At 37.6% G+C, this 15,822-nt stretch overlaps 1 protein-coding gene across 1 annotated transcript in view; it reads left to right on the top strand.

The window, feature by feature from the left end:
- Window positions 1-15,822, top strand: part of Gli3 (GLI family zinc finger 3) — a 270,484-nt gene that overhangs the window by 148,214 nt on the left and 106,448 nt on the right. The window contains exon 4 of the mRNA XM_027938367.3: window positions 7,286-7,391. Within this exon, the coding sequence (XP_027794168.3) occupies window positions 7,286-7,391 (106 nt within the window). The remainder of the gene's footprint in view (window positions 1-7,285; window positions 7,392-15,822) is intronic.

The raw sequence follows: 15,822 nt of genomic DNA, 5'->3' as shown, positions 1-15,822 counted from the left end.
TTTATTGTCACCAAAAGTACACCATTAGTATATTTCAAAGTGAGTGGATTTGTCAGTTTTCAGTGTAGTAGTTCTTCATATGTTTTCATGTGATTTCCCTCAGAGAGCTCTGCAGTTTAGGTATAATGGCTATGAACCTTCTTTTATTTCTCTTTGCTGCCTTTCCCGCTGGTTATTTTTTTCCTCTCTCATCCTGGCAGGAAAGCTGGAAGCAACAAAAATGTCACGAATGCATATATATGGGATCGTAGGCAGAACACATCCCAGAGACTCTGGATGGAAGAATTTGATTGGTTGACCCACAAGGAGATGTGGTTTTGCTTCTGCCATTGGGCATCCAATAGATGTGTTCTTTGGGCTGGAAACATGCAGATTTAGACGTTTCCAGAAAGGGAAATTATTTACTCACTACCCAGAACACATTTGAGTTAGTAAAGACAGAAATTTCCTTTTTTCAATTCACTTGCAGAGAACTGTTTATCACTTGTGAAAAACTTGTAATTATTTGTTAAGAAGCATAGCGTAGATTCAACTATTATAAAAAGTATCAGTCTTAGTATGACCAGAGTGTAGTGGGAGGTAGCAGTTAAGTCTAAAATATTAATTAAATTAATTTGATATGCATACATACTTGCACAGAATAAGTGATAGAAAGCTTTCATCTTGAATGGTGGGGAATGCCCATGAATGTGTGTGTGTGTGTGTGTGTGTGTGTGTGTGTATAAAGTCAGGACTGTTGGGGCATTGCCAGAAGTAAAATATGGTAGGTTTTTTTGTCATTAATTATCTTTTAATATAAATTTTTATGTTTTACTTAATTGGTAAAGCAAATTTACAAATGTTAAGCAATCATTCCCATGATTTACTAGATTTCTGGTCAATTTCATCCATTATTATATATATATTTTTAATATTTAGTTGTCAATGGATCTTTACTTATTTTTATGTGGTGCTGAGAATTAAACCCAATGCTTCATACATGCTAGGCAGCCACAACCTCAGCCCTCCATTATCTTTTTTTTTTATCTTAGACTTTATGTACTCTTTATAAGTTTTGCTAAAATCAGATGTGTCTCTTTAATAATTATTAGTGGGATGCTTTTACCCTAAAGTTATTTTTTAAAGTCATATATTGTTGGAAAATAAGAAAGTGTGGCATTTAAAGTAACACAAATGTCATGTTATCAAAGACAGGTATCCATACAGAAAAAAATTGATGAGTGATTTTATTTTCCTGAAATGTAAGTTTCTGAAAATTACTTCATAGTGGTATTCTAGCAGAGGATTTATCAAACTTTCTCTATAAAGGGCCAGGTATTGAATATTTTAAGCATAACTCTGCCATTGTGCAAACACAGCTCTAGGAATAGGTAAACAAATGAACATAACGGTATTTCAATAAACTTTATTTACAAAAATTGGACCATGTGCAATAGATTTTATATCCTCCTGTAGAATACACTCTCCAAATTAAGGCTCCTGTCATGGTATAAAGTGACAAAATAGTAGTGTTTTTTTTTGTTGTTGTTGTTTTGTTTTTTTAATGTAGAACATCTATAAGATATTTAAAATATACTAGAACCACTGTAAGTTTTCTTCTAGAGGGTCATATAATTAAGATAGTCCCTTCCAATGACTAGAGAAGTTTTCATTTCCACATGATATGCATATGAATCCAGAAGAAATATGCTTCATGCTTCATGGGATAATGCTATGGGGATGCCAGCCAGGTTCACAGCTGTCCTGTGAGGTAGGATATCTCAGAGTCAAAACTCATAGCAAACCATAAAGGGCCACCTTGCTCAAGCCTTGTTGCTCCAGATCCTTCTAGTCAAGTATCTCAGGGTATCAGAGCAACTAGGTCAGCTTCTTTCTGCTGCTCTGTTGTCTAGAGACAGGAATAGTAGGACATCTGACTCATGAGTCCAGCTGGGTCCTGGAGTCAGCCCCTAGTGACAATGTCTCTCTTAGGTGACTGAGTCCTGCAGGCACTGATGACTGGAGATGCCTGCATCAGGTTGGGAAGAGGCAGTGATAAGGCCTGGGCTGTGTCTCTGCCATCTCATTGGACTGGGTTTCCTGGCAGTGGGTTACCCCTCATCCCCCTGGAGACCTAATTTTATAGAAGGTGAATGGTTATTTTTATTTTAACCTAGTGGATGTTATATTCAGGAACCCATGTGTGTTTTTAATGGGATACTTGTGCTGATGGCAGGTGATGAGTCTGAGGGTACTAGTCATTCTTATGGGTGGGGCTAACCCTAGCAACAGGAAAACAATCTCTAGCTCCTGTGTAGAATAAATCCTGTGGCCAGATACAGACCCTTTCAATATTTAAATGAGCCAGGAGAACTTCTCCACTGGGTACTTCACTCCAGTGGATCTCTCTTGTGCTGTTTCCTGGGCACTGTCAGGCTGCTCAAGTATCATTTGGTGAATTACTCCTTCAGGGCACTCACTGAGGAGACTTTGATCTCTCTTTTTTAATCTACAATTTTTGTATGTAAATTTCAAACCTTAAAAGACAGTTTCCCAGGATGGCATCCAAGAGATCTTATAGCCTGAGGATACTAAAACTATTTCTTGGGAGAAGGATGCAACTGAAGATAAATCTCCAAGTGTCTTTCTTGGTTATTCTCTTGCTACAGGTTTTATGATCAACCCAGGCTGTTGTGAAGAGACCTAAAAATCAATGCCTCTCATTCTTAATGAGACCCTTAATGCTTAGCATGATGACAGCCAGTGTGAAATTGAATACTGACAACTCTACCCAGCACAAATATTTTTACTATGCATTTCAATTTAAACATGTGTCAAGTCAATTACATATATATAGGGTTTAAAGACTATTGCACTCAAGGCTTGGGTAGTACACACTCTTCAAATCTCTGTTCAGTATAAGAGGACTCTGGCACAATAGGCAAGCCTCTTGCAAGTCTGTAATAAATCATCTTTGCAACCATAAGCATGTACAGTTGACTGCTTACCACTGTTCCACAGACCCACCCCCACCTGGTAGAATTTTAATTCCCTCAGTAAAATTGATTCCACCAGTTCTGCACATTATTCTCCCTGTCTTCCATTTAGCGCGTTAGTTTGCTGACAGTAGAGTACACAGCACTTAGCAGCTGGTTTGTGGAACCATCAGTCAGGAAATTGTATGATAAATAGGAGGTAGCCAGGTTTAGTGGCACTTCCTTCTGCTTCAGCAGTTTTCGCCTGACTTTGGAGAAGTCATCATGTGGTGTTTTGTCAAGGGCCAGGGCAGGAGATGGCTGCGGTGCGGTAACTTATTACACATACACTTGAGTTATGATGCGCCACAGCTGCGCTGCTCATGTGTAAATAATAAACCGAGAGGCGGATAATTACGGTGGCTGCTGGCGACAGGAGCCTCGTCTTGTCATGTGGGTTTTCTTGGACAGCTTTTTGGGTCTGTGATCATCGAACATGCTGCTGAACCACGTAGAAATGACAAACGGAGACTTGAGACGGGAACCCAGTGTTTGAGGATTCAAGAGCATCTTTTGCCAAACAAGTGAGGGTTAATGTCACGCGATGCCGTGCGTGGCAAATGCTCACACGGCTTTCTGTTCTTTATTAATTGTTTGGGGCTATGGTCAAGCATGTCTTGAATTGGAAGAGGGGTGTTTCATTGAGTTTTTCCAAAAAGTGGAGTCGGAGGTGCGATTTCCACTAATGACCCACGCAAGCTACAGTGGTTCACAGAGACTTCAGCTGGACAGGAAATACTTGTTTTAAACTTAAGAGGGAAACAGAAACTGTGAAACACTTAAACTAAAGCCAGATGCCTTTTGGTCAAATCTGATCATATCCATTAATTTTCTGTTCTTTATTTAAACCTAATTCCAGAATGCACAATTCATAATAAATTTCCTTGGAACATAAACACTGTGTAAACAGTATTACAAGATGCACCAGATACTTTCAGTCAGAATTAACTTTGAAACTCACAAAATGCTATTGGGTTCAATAGTTGAGAAATGACTACTGAATGCCTCAGTCATTGTGTTTTATATTTTCCTCTCAATTTTTTTTTTTTTTTTTGCAGTGCTTGGTCACTTTCTCTTTAATTCTGAAAAAAAAAAAAAAAAAAAAAAAAACGAAAGAGAGAGGGTAAAAGTGAACAAAATCCTGAAAGAATAATTTTGTGGAAATGAAAAGATGGCAAAGTCTCTTCAATGTCACTGTTAGCATAGGTTTTCCTGGGGGAAGAGATTTTTATGCTGCTTGGGTACTCTTCATTTTATAGGATTAACTGGTTAGTCTTCATCCCTATGCACATAATCACTATAACTTTGTTATAAATGTTCACATACAAGATAATGACTGTTATTTCCTGGATATGGGAGGCATATATTAAATGTGGAATAGATTCACACATTAGCCCTATGTGTATGAAATGCCTGCTTGTGCTTTTTCATAATTCATAGTTATGTTAACAATTAAAAAATCCAGAAACAGTTACTATCCACTTATATGATGGAGAGAATTTAATTTTGAAAAATGTATCAAGAACCAAAACGTAGAGAAGTAAAATTCCATATCTTCTACCTCTGATATAGTTGTCACAATGTTCCTTAAAACAGCCTTATAAATGGTGCGCTGAAGAAGCCTTTAGGAGGTGGATCATATTTTATGAGTGCTTAATTTACGTAGGGTTCTAATAAGTTTACTTCTCTGATTTCCAAGAGCAGGGTGATATGTATTAAGTGAGAAGTCTGTTTGCATCAGCAGGGACAGCTTTTAGGTGTGGAAGAGAAAGTAGAGCCATCCCCATATTTGATGGCCATCTACCTTACCCCAGATTTGAATCCTATTAGCATGGGTTTGTTTCAAAATTTAAAATCAGGAAACATTCACTGAGTATTTATCAGACTTGCAAACTAGTATCCAAGATTATGTCACTCAGTTTTGTTATTTTAAGGAGGATGAGTAATTTTCAAGAAAAATGGTTAAATAAAATACAATGATTTAGCCAGGTATAGTGGCACATGCCTGTAATCCCAGCAGCTGCAGAGGCTGAGGCAGGAGGATCACAAGTTCAAAGCCAGCTTCAGCAAAAGCGAGCTACTAAGCAACTCAGTGAGATTCTAAAATACAAAATAGGGCTGGAGATGTGGCTCAGTGATTCAGTGCCTGAGTTCAAACCCTGGTAACTGGTACCCGCTCTCCACCCAAAAATATAGAATGGTTTAGCTCTCTATGGGTGACATTAATTGCTGGAGTTAGGTGCAACAGGGAATTTGCCAACATTGCTGGATGAACTTTCAACTTAATAAATCAACTATTAATATTTGCATTACAAAAGAACTGACCCAACCTTCTTTACATCCTTAATGGTGAGCTTAAAATGCAATTATTTTTTTCATTTAAACTTTATGAAATGTCTTAACACGTTATAAATGATTGGACAGTTAGTGTTTTCCTCACTTGTTGAATTTCCAGCATTGTTGCATGTCATATCACAGTGACAATGATTTGATAGTACCAAAGTGTTTCCTTCCCTTTTTCCATACCACTGCATCCCTCCTTCTGCAACCTTATAACAAGCACAGAATATATTTGAATAAGAGTGTCATTTTTCAGTATGATATCCCCCTTGGACTATTTTCTAAGTCTTAGATACAGTGGAACATTGACAGAATTATAACTTTGGGCCTCTTCCTGGCACACAGCTTCTATCAATGTGATACCCATAGTTTTTACACTCTTATTTTTTTCTCAATAACCATAGACTTATATTATCAAAGGATAATAGCAAGAGTAAAGCTCAAAACAAGGGAGGCAATCTGTATTAAAATTATTTTTAAAATATTTGTTATGCTCACATTCTAAAAGATGCTGAAAAACATTTGGAAAATTGAAGGATGTACAGGGAAGAAAGTTACAACCACTTGGATTCAGCAGAGGTGCATGTATTGGTCATCCACTTATCCACTTCCTCTTATGAAAATGAACACTTGGAGTGTGTGTTGCCAACCTCAGGGGATGAGGTCCTCATCCTGGCTTTTGGACACCTCCCACACCCCACAGCCTAGTCTTCTTCCAATGGTCACCCACAACCTGTTCATAGGGCCCCATTTGGATTGTCCTTACAGCCTGATTTCCTCAGCCCAAGAAAAAATCTTGAGGCTTCTAGAGGTAACTCAGAACCATTCTGAGGCTTGTTTAGTACACATATCACCTTCTGAAGTGCTGGAGATGCCTGGGTTCCCACGATGACCAAGTGTGGTGGGCTCATATTTGAAGAAGTCTCTGCACATTTGCTATCATTATCGGTCTTAAAGCTGTGAAGTCAAACTTCCAGATTCAGTCTCCTTTATCTTGTTTCTTGAAACTTGGGAGAAGCCTTAGTATCATTACAAAGTATTGGTCTTGCTTCTAATTATAAAATCTCCTAAAACTTTTCATTTTTTTTAAAGAGTACATCAACTACTTTTTGAAATAAAAATTTCTTTTCAGATGTGCAAGAGATGATGGATATCAGTTAGGAAGTGCCAAGTGGTGTAAAGGAGCTATTAGAAGGCACACAGGACCCAGGAACTAGTGACCAGTATATGAGAGGAAAGGGGGGGGGGGTCTGGGTCCAAAGCCAGTGTCCAGGCTACACTGTTAGGAACCCCCTGCACTTGCTCTAAATTCCCTAAGTCTATGTGAATCTGCTCATCTCTCCCAACTAGGCCCTCAGTCTTTCTCTGGCCAGGGTATAGATTTGATGCCTTGGTGATGGGACTATGGATGTTTAACCCAGGCCCTGAAGGAGGGGAACATACATTTAAATTAAAAAAAAAAAAAGTGTGTGTATGTGCACACATAGAGTATAGCAAAAACTTCGGATTGTTAAAAAATAAATAAATTTAAAAAACAGCAAGGGCATGGGAGACATGAGACTAGTATTTATATTATGATGCCTTTGTCTAAAATTTACTGGACAGTATAATTTTTCCGCATTGGCTTTGTGGCTCCTTTCAGTCTTTGCTTCTGGGCAACTTTTCTTCTAGAGTAGAAGCTATGCCGTTCTTCTTCTTACTTTCCTGCCTGGGATTTAGTGGGACTGTACTTTTTCTGAGTGGGTATGTAATATTCACCCAGACATTCTCACCTCAATGAGCCCAATCATTAAATTTCAAGAGTTCTTTCAGAAATTCTGAAAGTAGATTCAGCCTCAGTAGTGAAGATAGCACGGCAGTGTCACCTCATGAATTGAAATGCTGTTTCCAGGTGTTCCTCTTATGTATGGTGGACTTTCTTTCTTTTTCAGATCCTCCTCATCTTTTTCCTGCCTTCCACCCTCCTGTGCCAATTGATGCCAGACATCATGAGGGCCGTTACCATTATGATCCGTCTCCTATTCCTCCATTGCATGTGTAAGTATTAAAACTGTACCCATTAATGAAATGGAACAAAATACCAGCTTTGATGAGCTCAGGATGTTTTCTTAATGGCACATCTACTGGGCTTTAAAGATGTGATAGAAGTATAAGATTTACTTCTGAAATGCAGCAGGTCTATCTGTTTCTGGATTCACTGAAGCAAATCCCTGCTGTTTCTTGAGGAATGCCTGTCACACTAGGTAGCTGGCAAGTATTTCCTATATATTTTGCTGACGTGTGTTCTGTGGGCTATAAATACAAAATTAAAATTAGAGGCTTACTGTAAGAGTTAGCTCTGAGAATATGTATTTGGTCAAGATTAGGTTTGAAGTTTTTCATGCTAAAATTTTCATCAGAAGAAATGCCTGTCCTGGGGATCGCAATGAATCATAATGAAATTTTTATGGTAAATTTTCATAGCCCCCATGGTATGTACACCAACAGTCACTTGATTGATGGCAATGTCACCCAATACAAAATGGTAAATGTGATCCAGCACATGGTTTACACAAAGATAAAGGAAAGAATGGTGGTGATAATGTGTATTATAAAAGGAAAAAGAAACCTAAATACCTAAATTGAAAGAATAGTAGATTTGCAAACTAAAATAGTATTTATTTGGAGTACTATCTAGAAAACTGTCCTACACTGTAATAATTGGAGCCATTCTCTGGGAGGGGCCGTCTTCTGCTAATGGCCTTGATATACACATTTAGTCATATGTAATAATCACCCTTCATTCTGAGACAGTAAAGTTAAAAAAAGCACAAATAATACTTTGAAGAATAATGCTGGTTATTTAGTTGGTAGATTGCATCTCCCTGGCTATTAGTTACAGCTGTGTAATTACATATTATGCTGAAGAAAAATGAAGTTGTTTTAAAACAAGTCCTCCTCTGTGAACAGAATTAATTGATATTAACAGTCCTAACTACATGCCCAAGTACACATATAATATTTTACCAACAGTTTTTTGGATCCATCTCCCATTACTGAATTGTAATTTCAGTGTAGATTTGCCTGGAGGTAAGTAATAAATCTGTGTTGCAGACTTCTTTAAGCATTAAAGGAAAAGTGGGTATTTATAGAGAGAGAATGCAAGAAACTTGTGACTTATTCTTCAACTTTTCTCTGCAACACAAGTAAGTATTTACAGCGTTCTGAAGCCTGCTAAAAATACACTCACATAAAACCAAGAGGCCAATTTAAGACCCCTATACAAAGGGAAGGAAATTCCAAATTCAGACTGAAACATGACATGTAATTCACCCCATTATACAGAGCTTTTATGGTACAGATGGGACCACATGGATCTCAGATGAGGCTCTACCCTGTGGCATGTAGGCCCTGGAGACAAGGATAGCTAATTCCTCCCAGACTTGAGGTTCTATGATGAAGTAATTTAAATCATATTTCTTATGGAATTTTGGAGTTCTTTGCTCTTTCCAAAATCATGTTCTAAAGAAATTTTTTAAAATGAGTTAAGTCTTACCTGTTTCCTCTAGGTTCATCATAGTTTGTCTTGTAATTAAATTCAAATATGAATTTATCAGTAAAAGTCCCAATTCTTGGTTCTTTGACAGGATACGACAGTAAGCCCTCCTATGGTCCCTATGGTGTGCTGTAGACTCTACTTGTGCTATCTGCCCTGGCTCCTAGTGATAACAGTGCCACAGGATAAGGATCAGACAGTTCAGGAATAGAGAATGCTGGGGTAGGGTAGGGCAGTTACATTTTAGGTGTTACTTTGAGCTGGGATTTCTGTGCATTTTAATGCTTCCTACTTTCTCAACCAAGATTTAAGATATTTATTTTTACAGCAATTAATGAAATGTTTCTCCAGCAGCCTACCTGTGTAATTATCTAAGTTTCACAATGTACGTCTGGTAGGTCTTCCTGAGCCTCAACAGAGAAGTTCTGGAGGATTCTGAGATGGAATGTCATTGCTGGTGTGTAGGGATCATGAGGAGTCTATGGGTCTGTGGCCTCCTGGGATAGCTCCACTTTCACTCATCCTAGCAAGTCTCTAGGTGGATGCTGAGCTAATGGAGTGAGCTCCAGGAAGTTGGTGCAAGTCACAACTGCATGCCCTCATCGCATGACATTCTCTCTGCATTGCCCTGAATGATCCTTCCTCTCTGCAGGATGAATTCTGGCTCATATTCATCCTCAGAATCTGAGTCAATTGCCACCTTCCCCTGCAGACCCAGAGGCTCTGTTGTAGTGATACCTTTATTGCAGTGATTTTCCTTTTGCTTGGTAATTTATTATTAGCGATCACTGCCCCTTGCTAGTTTTCTGGGCAGTGTTCAGCACTTGGACAAGCCCTTTGCCGAAGGTGTTAGTGAGCAGTCACGTTGGTTGGTCCAGTGTGTGAGAGGATGGAGGGACAATCAGAGGGCTTGATTTCCCCTTTTCATTTTGCCGCTCACTTGTGCTGTGACCTCTGGTTACTTGTTCTTGATGTGATGGTTTCATTGCATGGAAATGAAACAATCATTTGTTTAAACTTTAACCAGTTCTTCAAATTGCAGGAAGAATTCAAAAGAAATAACGTTCATGCAAGCACACTGAAAGACATGGAGCTCTGAACAAATGCTGGGGGTTAGCAGGTGAGATGGCCAGGGCTGTGGGGAACCAGGAGTTCCTCTCTTGGCCTAACTCAGTGATGAGTGCTTGGGCTGCTTCACACCTGCTGACATGTGATGGGGAGGTGTCTGTGATCATCTTGAAAGTGGACGGTAATGTTCCTGAATAACCAAAATCTGCAAAGCAAGTCTTTGCTCTGCACTAAAGCACAACTGGAAAAAAAAGAAAATGATTTCATCTAGAATCTAAATTTCAAAATGCTTTCTGTATCATTGTGTTCTAGAAAATGAGATCAAGTGAGCTTATTAAGCTCGGAGAGTAATATTTTAACTCTAAGAAGACAAAATTTAGGGGGAAATTCTCATTATTCTGTGCACACAATTGTTCTTCGGGTGCCAACTTTAGAAAATAAATTATAAGTCTCTGAAAAACAAGGATTTGTGTTGATGGAAATGCCGACAGATCTCTGTTTAGAAGGATGGCAGGCACTGTGATAATTATGCTATCATATCCCATCATTAAAGATTCTATTGAAAGAGGTTTATAAATTGCTCCTCTTTTTAGATAAACCGCCCTATATTAAGGCATCAACGATATGGTGCAGAATTAAATTAAAATCTCATAAAATGAAATATGTTCTGTATTAGCTGTTTGACACTTAATTTGCCTCTGAATGAGTAGAGGAAATCACAAATTAACCTGCCTTTGTTTTTCCAACCATGGCTTATTAGGTGTTAGAACAACTGCAATTACAGCCTAATAATAACCACTAAGCCTTATAAATATGTACGGAAATACGTCAGCTTGTGTGAACGAACCCAGTTTGTTAAATGGAGAGCCTTCAGCTTACCCTGCTTGCTCACAGTGTTATCCACAGTTTATGGTTAGGTGGTGTAGATATAGAAACTTAAATTGATTCAAATGCAATCCTGGAAATAATATTAAAATTTATTAGTATTTCCTTTAGCTCAGAATCATGAATTTAGATTTAGAACATATAAGTAGGACATCGAATGTGGATATCCTCTTTCTCTGAGTTGTCACATAAAGCCTTTTTATAAAATGTACAATTCCTGCATTGTTTTTGTGTATTTTGAGTAGTTTCTTAAACAGTGCATAAGTGGAATCTTCTCTTATCTTCTGAATTATTCTCCACTGAATTCACTAGAATTTATGCCTGATAGACTACCAAAGTGTCTTTATCAAATCATTTGTTATGACCATGGATTCTGATAAGTCATATAGCAAAATTTAGACTATATTTTGTTTAATTACTGAGATTATTTGGACCATGAATGAAACTTGAACCTGTATACACACAGTCGAGGCAGTAATTTTATGTGTATTTTTACTTGGTCTTCTCTATATTTGCTGCCTGACTTGTTTACATCAAAGCTGTGTCCTTGTACAACCTGGGATTGCACTACTATATTCTATGAGAATTAATGATTCCCTCTAGACTAAAATTATTAGCAGCTTTAAAAATTTCATTTGGAAATTTAGACATTGGTGTTTACATGTTTCTACCTTATAATACACTATAGAAGTAAAGTACTTTTTTCTCTTGCATTTTGAGTGTGTTCTTTTTTTTTAAGTGTTAGAATTCACCTAAGTATTCCTTCTTTTAAAAAGTAGAAATGGTATATTTCTAGAAACTCAAATTATAAAGTAACTTTAAATTCTAATTTGATTTTATCCAATCTGGATTTTCCTGGGATATTTCCACACAATCTTTTTGAGCTCCAATCTTCTCATTCATGGACCAATATGAATTGGATTTAGGACTATCCCATTGCTTCATACTGAGATCTGCAATTCATTTTCCAAAGCAGTGTCCTTAGTTACTAACCCATTACAATAATCCAAGCCCCACACATCTTGCCAGTGGAGCTGAGCTGCGCTTGCTTTGTGCTGTGGATATGTACAGTCCTGAACTCAAGCTGCATCCTGAGCCAGCACATAGAGGCTGGTGCATTCCTCCATCCACTTTCCTAATTGATTTTAGAAAACTCTTTATGTTTTCTGTCTTGGAGGAAGTGAGGACTTACATTCTGTTCCTTCCATTGAGTCACTGTTGTTCATTCTGGGCAAGAATGCCTGACTCACTGAAATCACTCTACCAAAGTAAGAAGAGCTGTTTCCCCTACTAAGAGGGGTAGCTGGGGAGAGGATTCAGTACAAGCAAGATAATTAATATTAGCTGTGAAATAAAATGAACTGGATATAGGTAAGGCTTTGCCCCCAGGATTAGACTGCCTTTTAGGCATGAGAGTAGAGAAAGAAGCAGCAAGTTTAGAGAATGAATACATTCATTACTTCTCAGAAATAAGACACTGAGAAAAAGATATACCATTATAGTAAAAGTCTGGAGAAAAAAGTAGATGACCAGAGGAATTCCTGAGTCACACTCCTCTTCCCTAAACTTAGAGCCTTCCTTGTTGGGAGTTCATATAATATTTATTCAGGAGAAGCCGGCAGCCTAGCTACTTACTGAGAACTGTAAGATGGGCCTGTATGCCTCATATTGATTTCATTCGTTTTATTCTCAGGAAAGCCTCCAGTAAAATATGGAGATTTAGCAAAATCTTATAATTGTGTTTGGGGCCGTAAGTAGTTTGGAATATTTCAATAGCATAATTTAAAATTAACAAAGTAAAGTCCTTCTTTCTTTTCCAATGTTTGTATACTACCATAAACATTATTGGAATTGATAAAGTATAATGGATCACAAAGTATAATAGATCATATCAAATATTATAGCTAACTTTAAAAAAAGTAAAAAGGAAAAAGAAAAAAAAATGAACTAGACTGTAATTTACAATTACTTCTCCCAGGGCACGGACAGTGCATTTCTCTGCATTTGCAAGGCTGAGTCTATGCCTTATTGATCATAGCTCCTAAATAATTATTATTTTTAATGGTAATAATGGGCCATTGTTTTGTTAGGCTATTGTTACTAATATTACTTTTTTTTTCTTACTTTTATTAGAGTGTGTAATCTCATGCCAACAATGCTAGCACACTCAGGAGTAAAAATCTAAAAGCTCAGTTGCTAAGGTTCTATTAAAAGTACCTATTGCTTTGGCAAATGCTCTCCACTGCAAAGTTGTTTCCCTGATATTAAATCAGTTACTGTTGTAGATATTTGAAGTTACCTTACATGACTGGGTGCCATTTTATTTATATCTATAGCTGTTTCCCAGACCCTTTACATGAAAGGAGAATTAAGGAAATTAGCAATTTTAAATGGACAATTTAAGGAGAATACAAAATTTGATAAAGTAAAAAAAGAAACACAATTAAACATGAAAATAAATGTAAAATTAAACATTAATTTTTTAATCATATTTTTATAAATGTTTTTTAGTTATAGATGGAGACAATATCTTTATTCTATTTATTTATTTGTATGTGGTGCTAAGGATTGAACCCAGTGCTTTATATGTGCAAGGCAAGTGTTCTGCCACTGAGCCACAACTCCAGCCCTAATCATATTTTGAACATAAAAAATATGTAGAATTATATATGAAAAAAATGGAGTGTCGCATTGCTTATAATCCCATGACTAGGGAGACTGAGGCAGGAGGATCTTTAGTTTGAGGTCAGTCTCAGCACTTAGTGAAACCCTGCCTCAAAATAAAAAGACTGGGGATGTAGCTCAGTAGTAAAGTACCCTGGGTTCAATCCCTGAACCAAAACAAAATACAACCAAACAAAAACAAACAAAATAAGCAAGAAAACAAATTCCAGTGATTAACGCTAATGTTGAGTACTTATCAGTGAGGCACAATTTTAAAGACTTTCTCTAGTTATCTCAAATAATACTTACAGCAAGTTGATTATGATGGAGTTACTGTGATTGGCCTCATTTTAAGAGACCTTGACATGGAGAACTCATTTAGGTTAGGAGTAGGTGGTGCCATTATTTTAACCCAGATATCAAACCCTACTCCCTTTCCTCATGACTGTCATGGTGTGCCAGTGAAAATGGACACCATACACTTTGCAGCTCTAGACTTTACTTAATGAATATGCACAACTAAATTCCAACCACATTTGAAAGGAAGTGTCCAGTGTCACTGGCTGCATTCATCTGCAAATTTCTAAGGCAGAAATATGGCAGTGTGAAGAAGAGCCATAAATAGTTACATTCAAGTGTTTGAACTAATAAGCTTGTATGTAGCCAAAAATATAATAAGACACATACCAGTGTTTACTGCTGTAGAATTTATGGTGCTAAACTGGGCAATTTCTGTATCTAGACACAGGTGTGGTTTTGTACACTGTGATTCATTAGTTCCGTGGAATGTGGACCAACACTTAATTACATCTGAGAAAACTATATTAAAACATGGGTAAACGATGATTAGTGATTATAGCAGTATATCCAAGAGAATGTAATCCACGTTGAGCCAGACCCCAGTGTCTTTCTGACTGGAACCTTTTTCTTTCAGATACCCATGGTTTGCCTCCTCACTTCATAGTTTCCCTGATTGGATGTCTGCTTATCAGAAAGTTCTGTGAAGAACTATCTAAAATAGGTTATGGCTTATGAGCCAGCTCAGGCCCACAAACTGGTTTTGTCAATAAAGTTTTATTGGAATGCAGTTTTGCCCATTGTTTGCTATCTCCTGTGAATAGCTTTAACAGTACAAGGGCAGAGTATAGTAACCGTAACAAAGAGGTTATAACCTGAGAAAGCTAAAAGAGAGTCTGCCAACTCATGCTCTGAAATAATACCTCATCTAGCTTCACTCTTTGCCACATTCTTTGCTTTAGGTGTTATTATTTAAAAAACAAACAAACAACAACAACAAAAAAACAGTGCCACGCATCATATTTTATACTTTCAGCCTTTACTGCTACTACTCCCAAGATGTTTTCATTGCATGTCATGTTAGTTCAAAAAAAGAAAGTGAACCCTATTTGTCATGGTGTCTCACAATCAACAGAAAAAAATTAAAGCCTGCCAAATTTTCAAGAACTCCCTTAGGCCATCTACCTGCATAGTTAGTCCCTCAGATTAAGTATGAATATGTGGTTGAGTTTCATTTCCTTAACTTTTAAAATTTTGATGAGGGGGGCAACATAAATCCAGATCAACCAATACACATGGTATTTTGCATTAAGAAATGAACATGAAACCAATAAATTGTACTCAAAGGGCATAATACTTTGTTCTGTTTTACAGTGTTTCTAATGACTGAAATATTGAATTTGGTCCTCAGTTGCAGGGAAGTGGGCCCTAATTATAGAGTGTATTCAGAGTCTGAGCGCCAGCTTCTTGGATAAAATTCCTGTGTTCTTTGTGCTGTGCTCAGCAGCATGGTCCGGGAGCAGATATTGACTGAAGTATTCACATTCACTGAACCGGAAGCCGCCGACTCTATAGAGGCTGCTGTCAAACCTGTTGCGGGGGCCTGGGAGGTACTGGACTGTAACCGACTTTTTTCTTTGCGTACAATGCTTCCACTCATGTTAAGCCTGGCTTCAAAGAAAACAGAAATTTACTGCCACCGTTTTATTTATTTTTCAAAATATGCATTTGAGAAAATTGAACTTTAACAGAATTTGTCCCCACGGGAAGATGCTTGGAGGTGAGTTTTACATGATGAATACTGCCCAAACTGAAGCTGCCTGTAGCTCTTCCTATGTGGCCATCTTTCCTTCACTTAGGTAACAGAGCCCACTTTTCACTAAACAAAGACATGCCATTTCCTATAGCTGCACAGCAAGCTGAGTTCATTTCAGTCCTTTCCCCAGGGGAACAAAGGCCGATGACACAGGACTGCCTGTCATTCATTCTTATTATTGTTGCATCCCTGTCCCTGCCCCC

The sequence above is a fragment of the Marmota flaviventris genome, chromosome 1, assembly GCF_047511675.1.
Source record: "Marmota flaviventris isolate mMarFla1 chromosome 1, mMarFla1.hap1, whole genome shotgun sequence".
Taxonomy (NCBI): domain Eukaryota; kingdom Metazoa; phylum Chordata; class Mammalia; order Rodentia; family Sciuridae; genus Marmota; species Marmota flaviventris.
The sequence above is the reverse complement of the archived record's forward strand: the minus strand, read 5'-3'. Positions and strand labels throughout refer to the sequence as shown.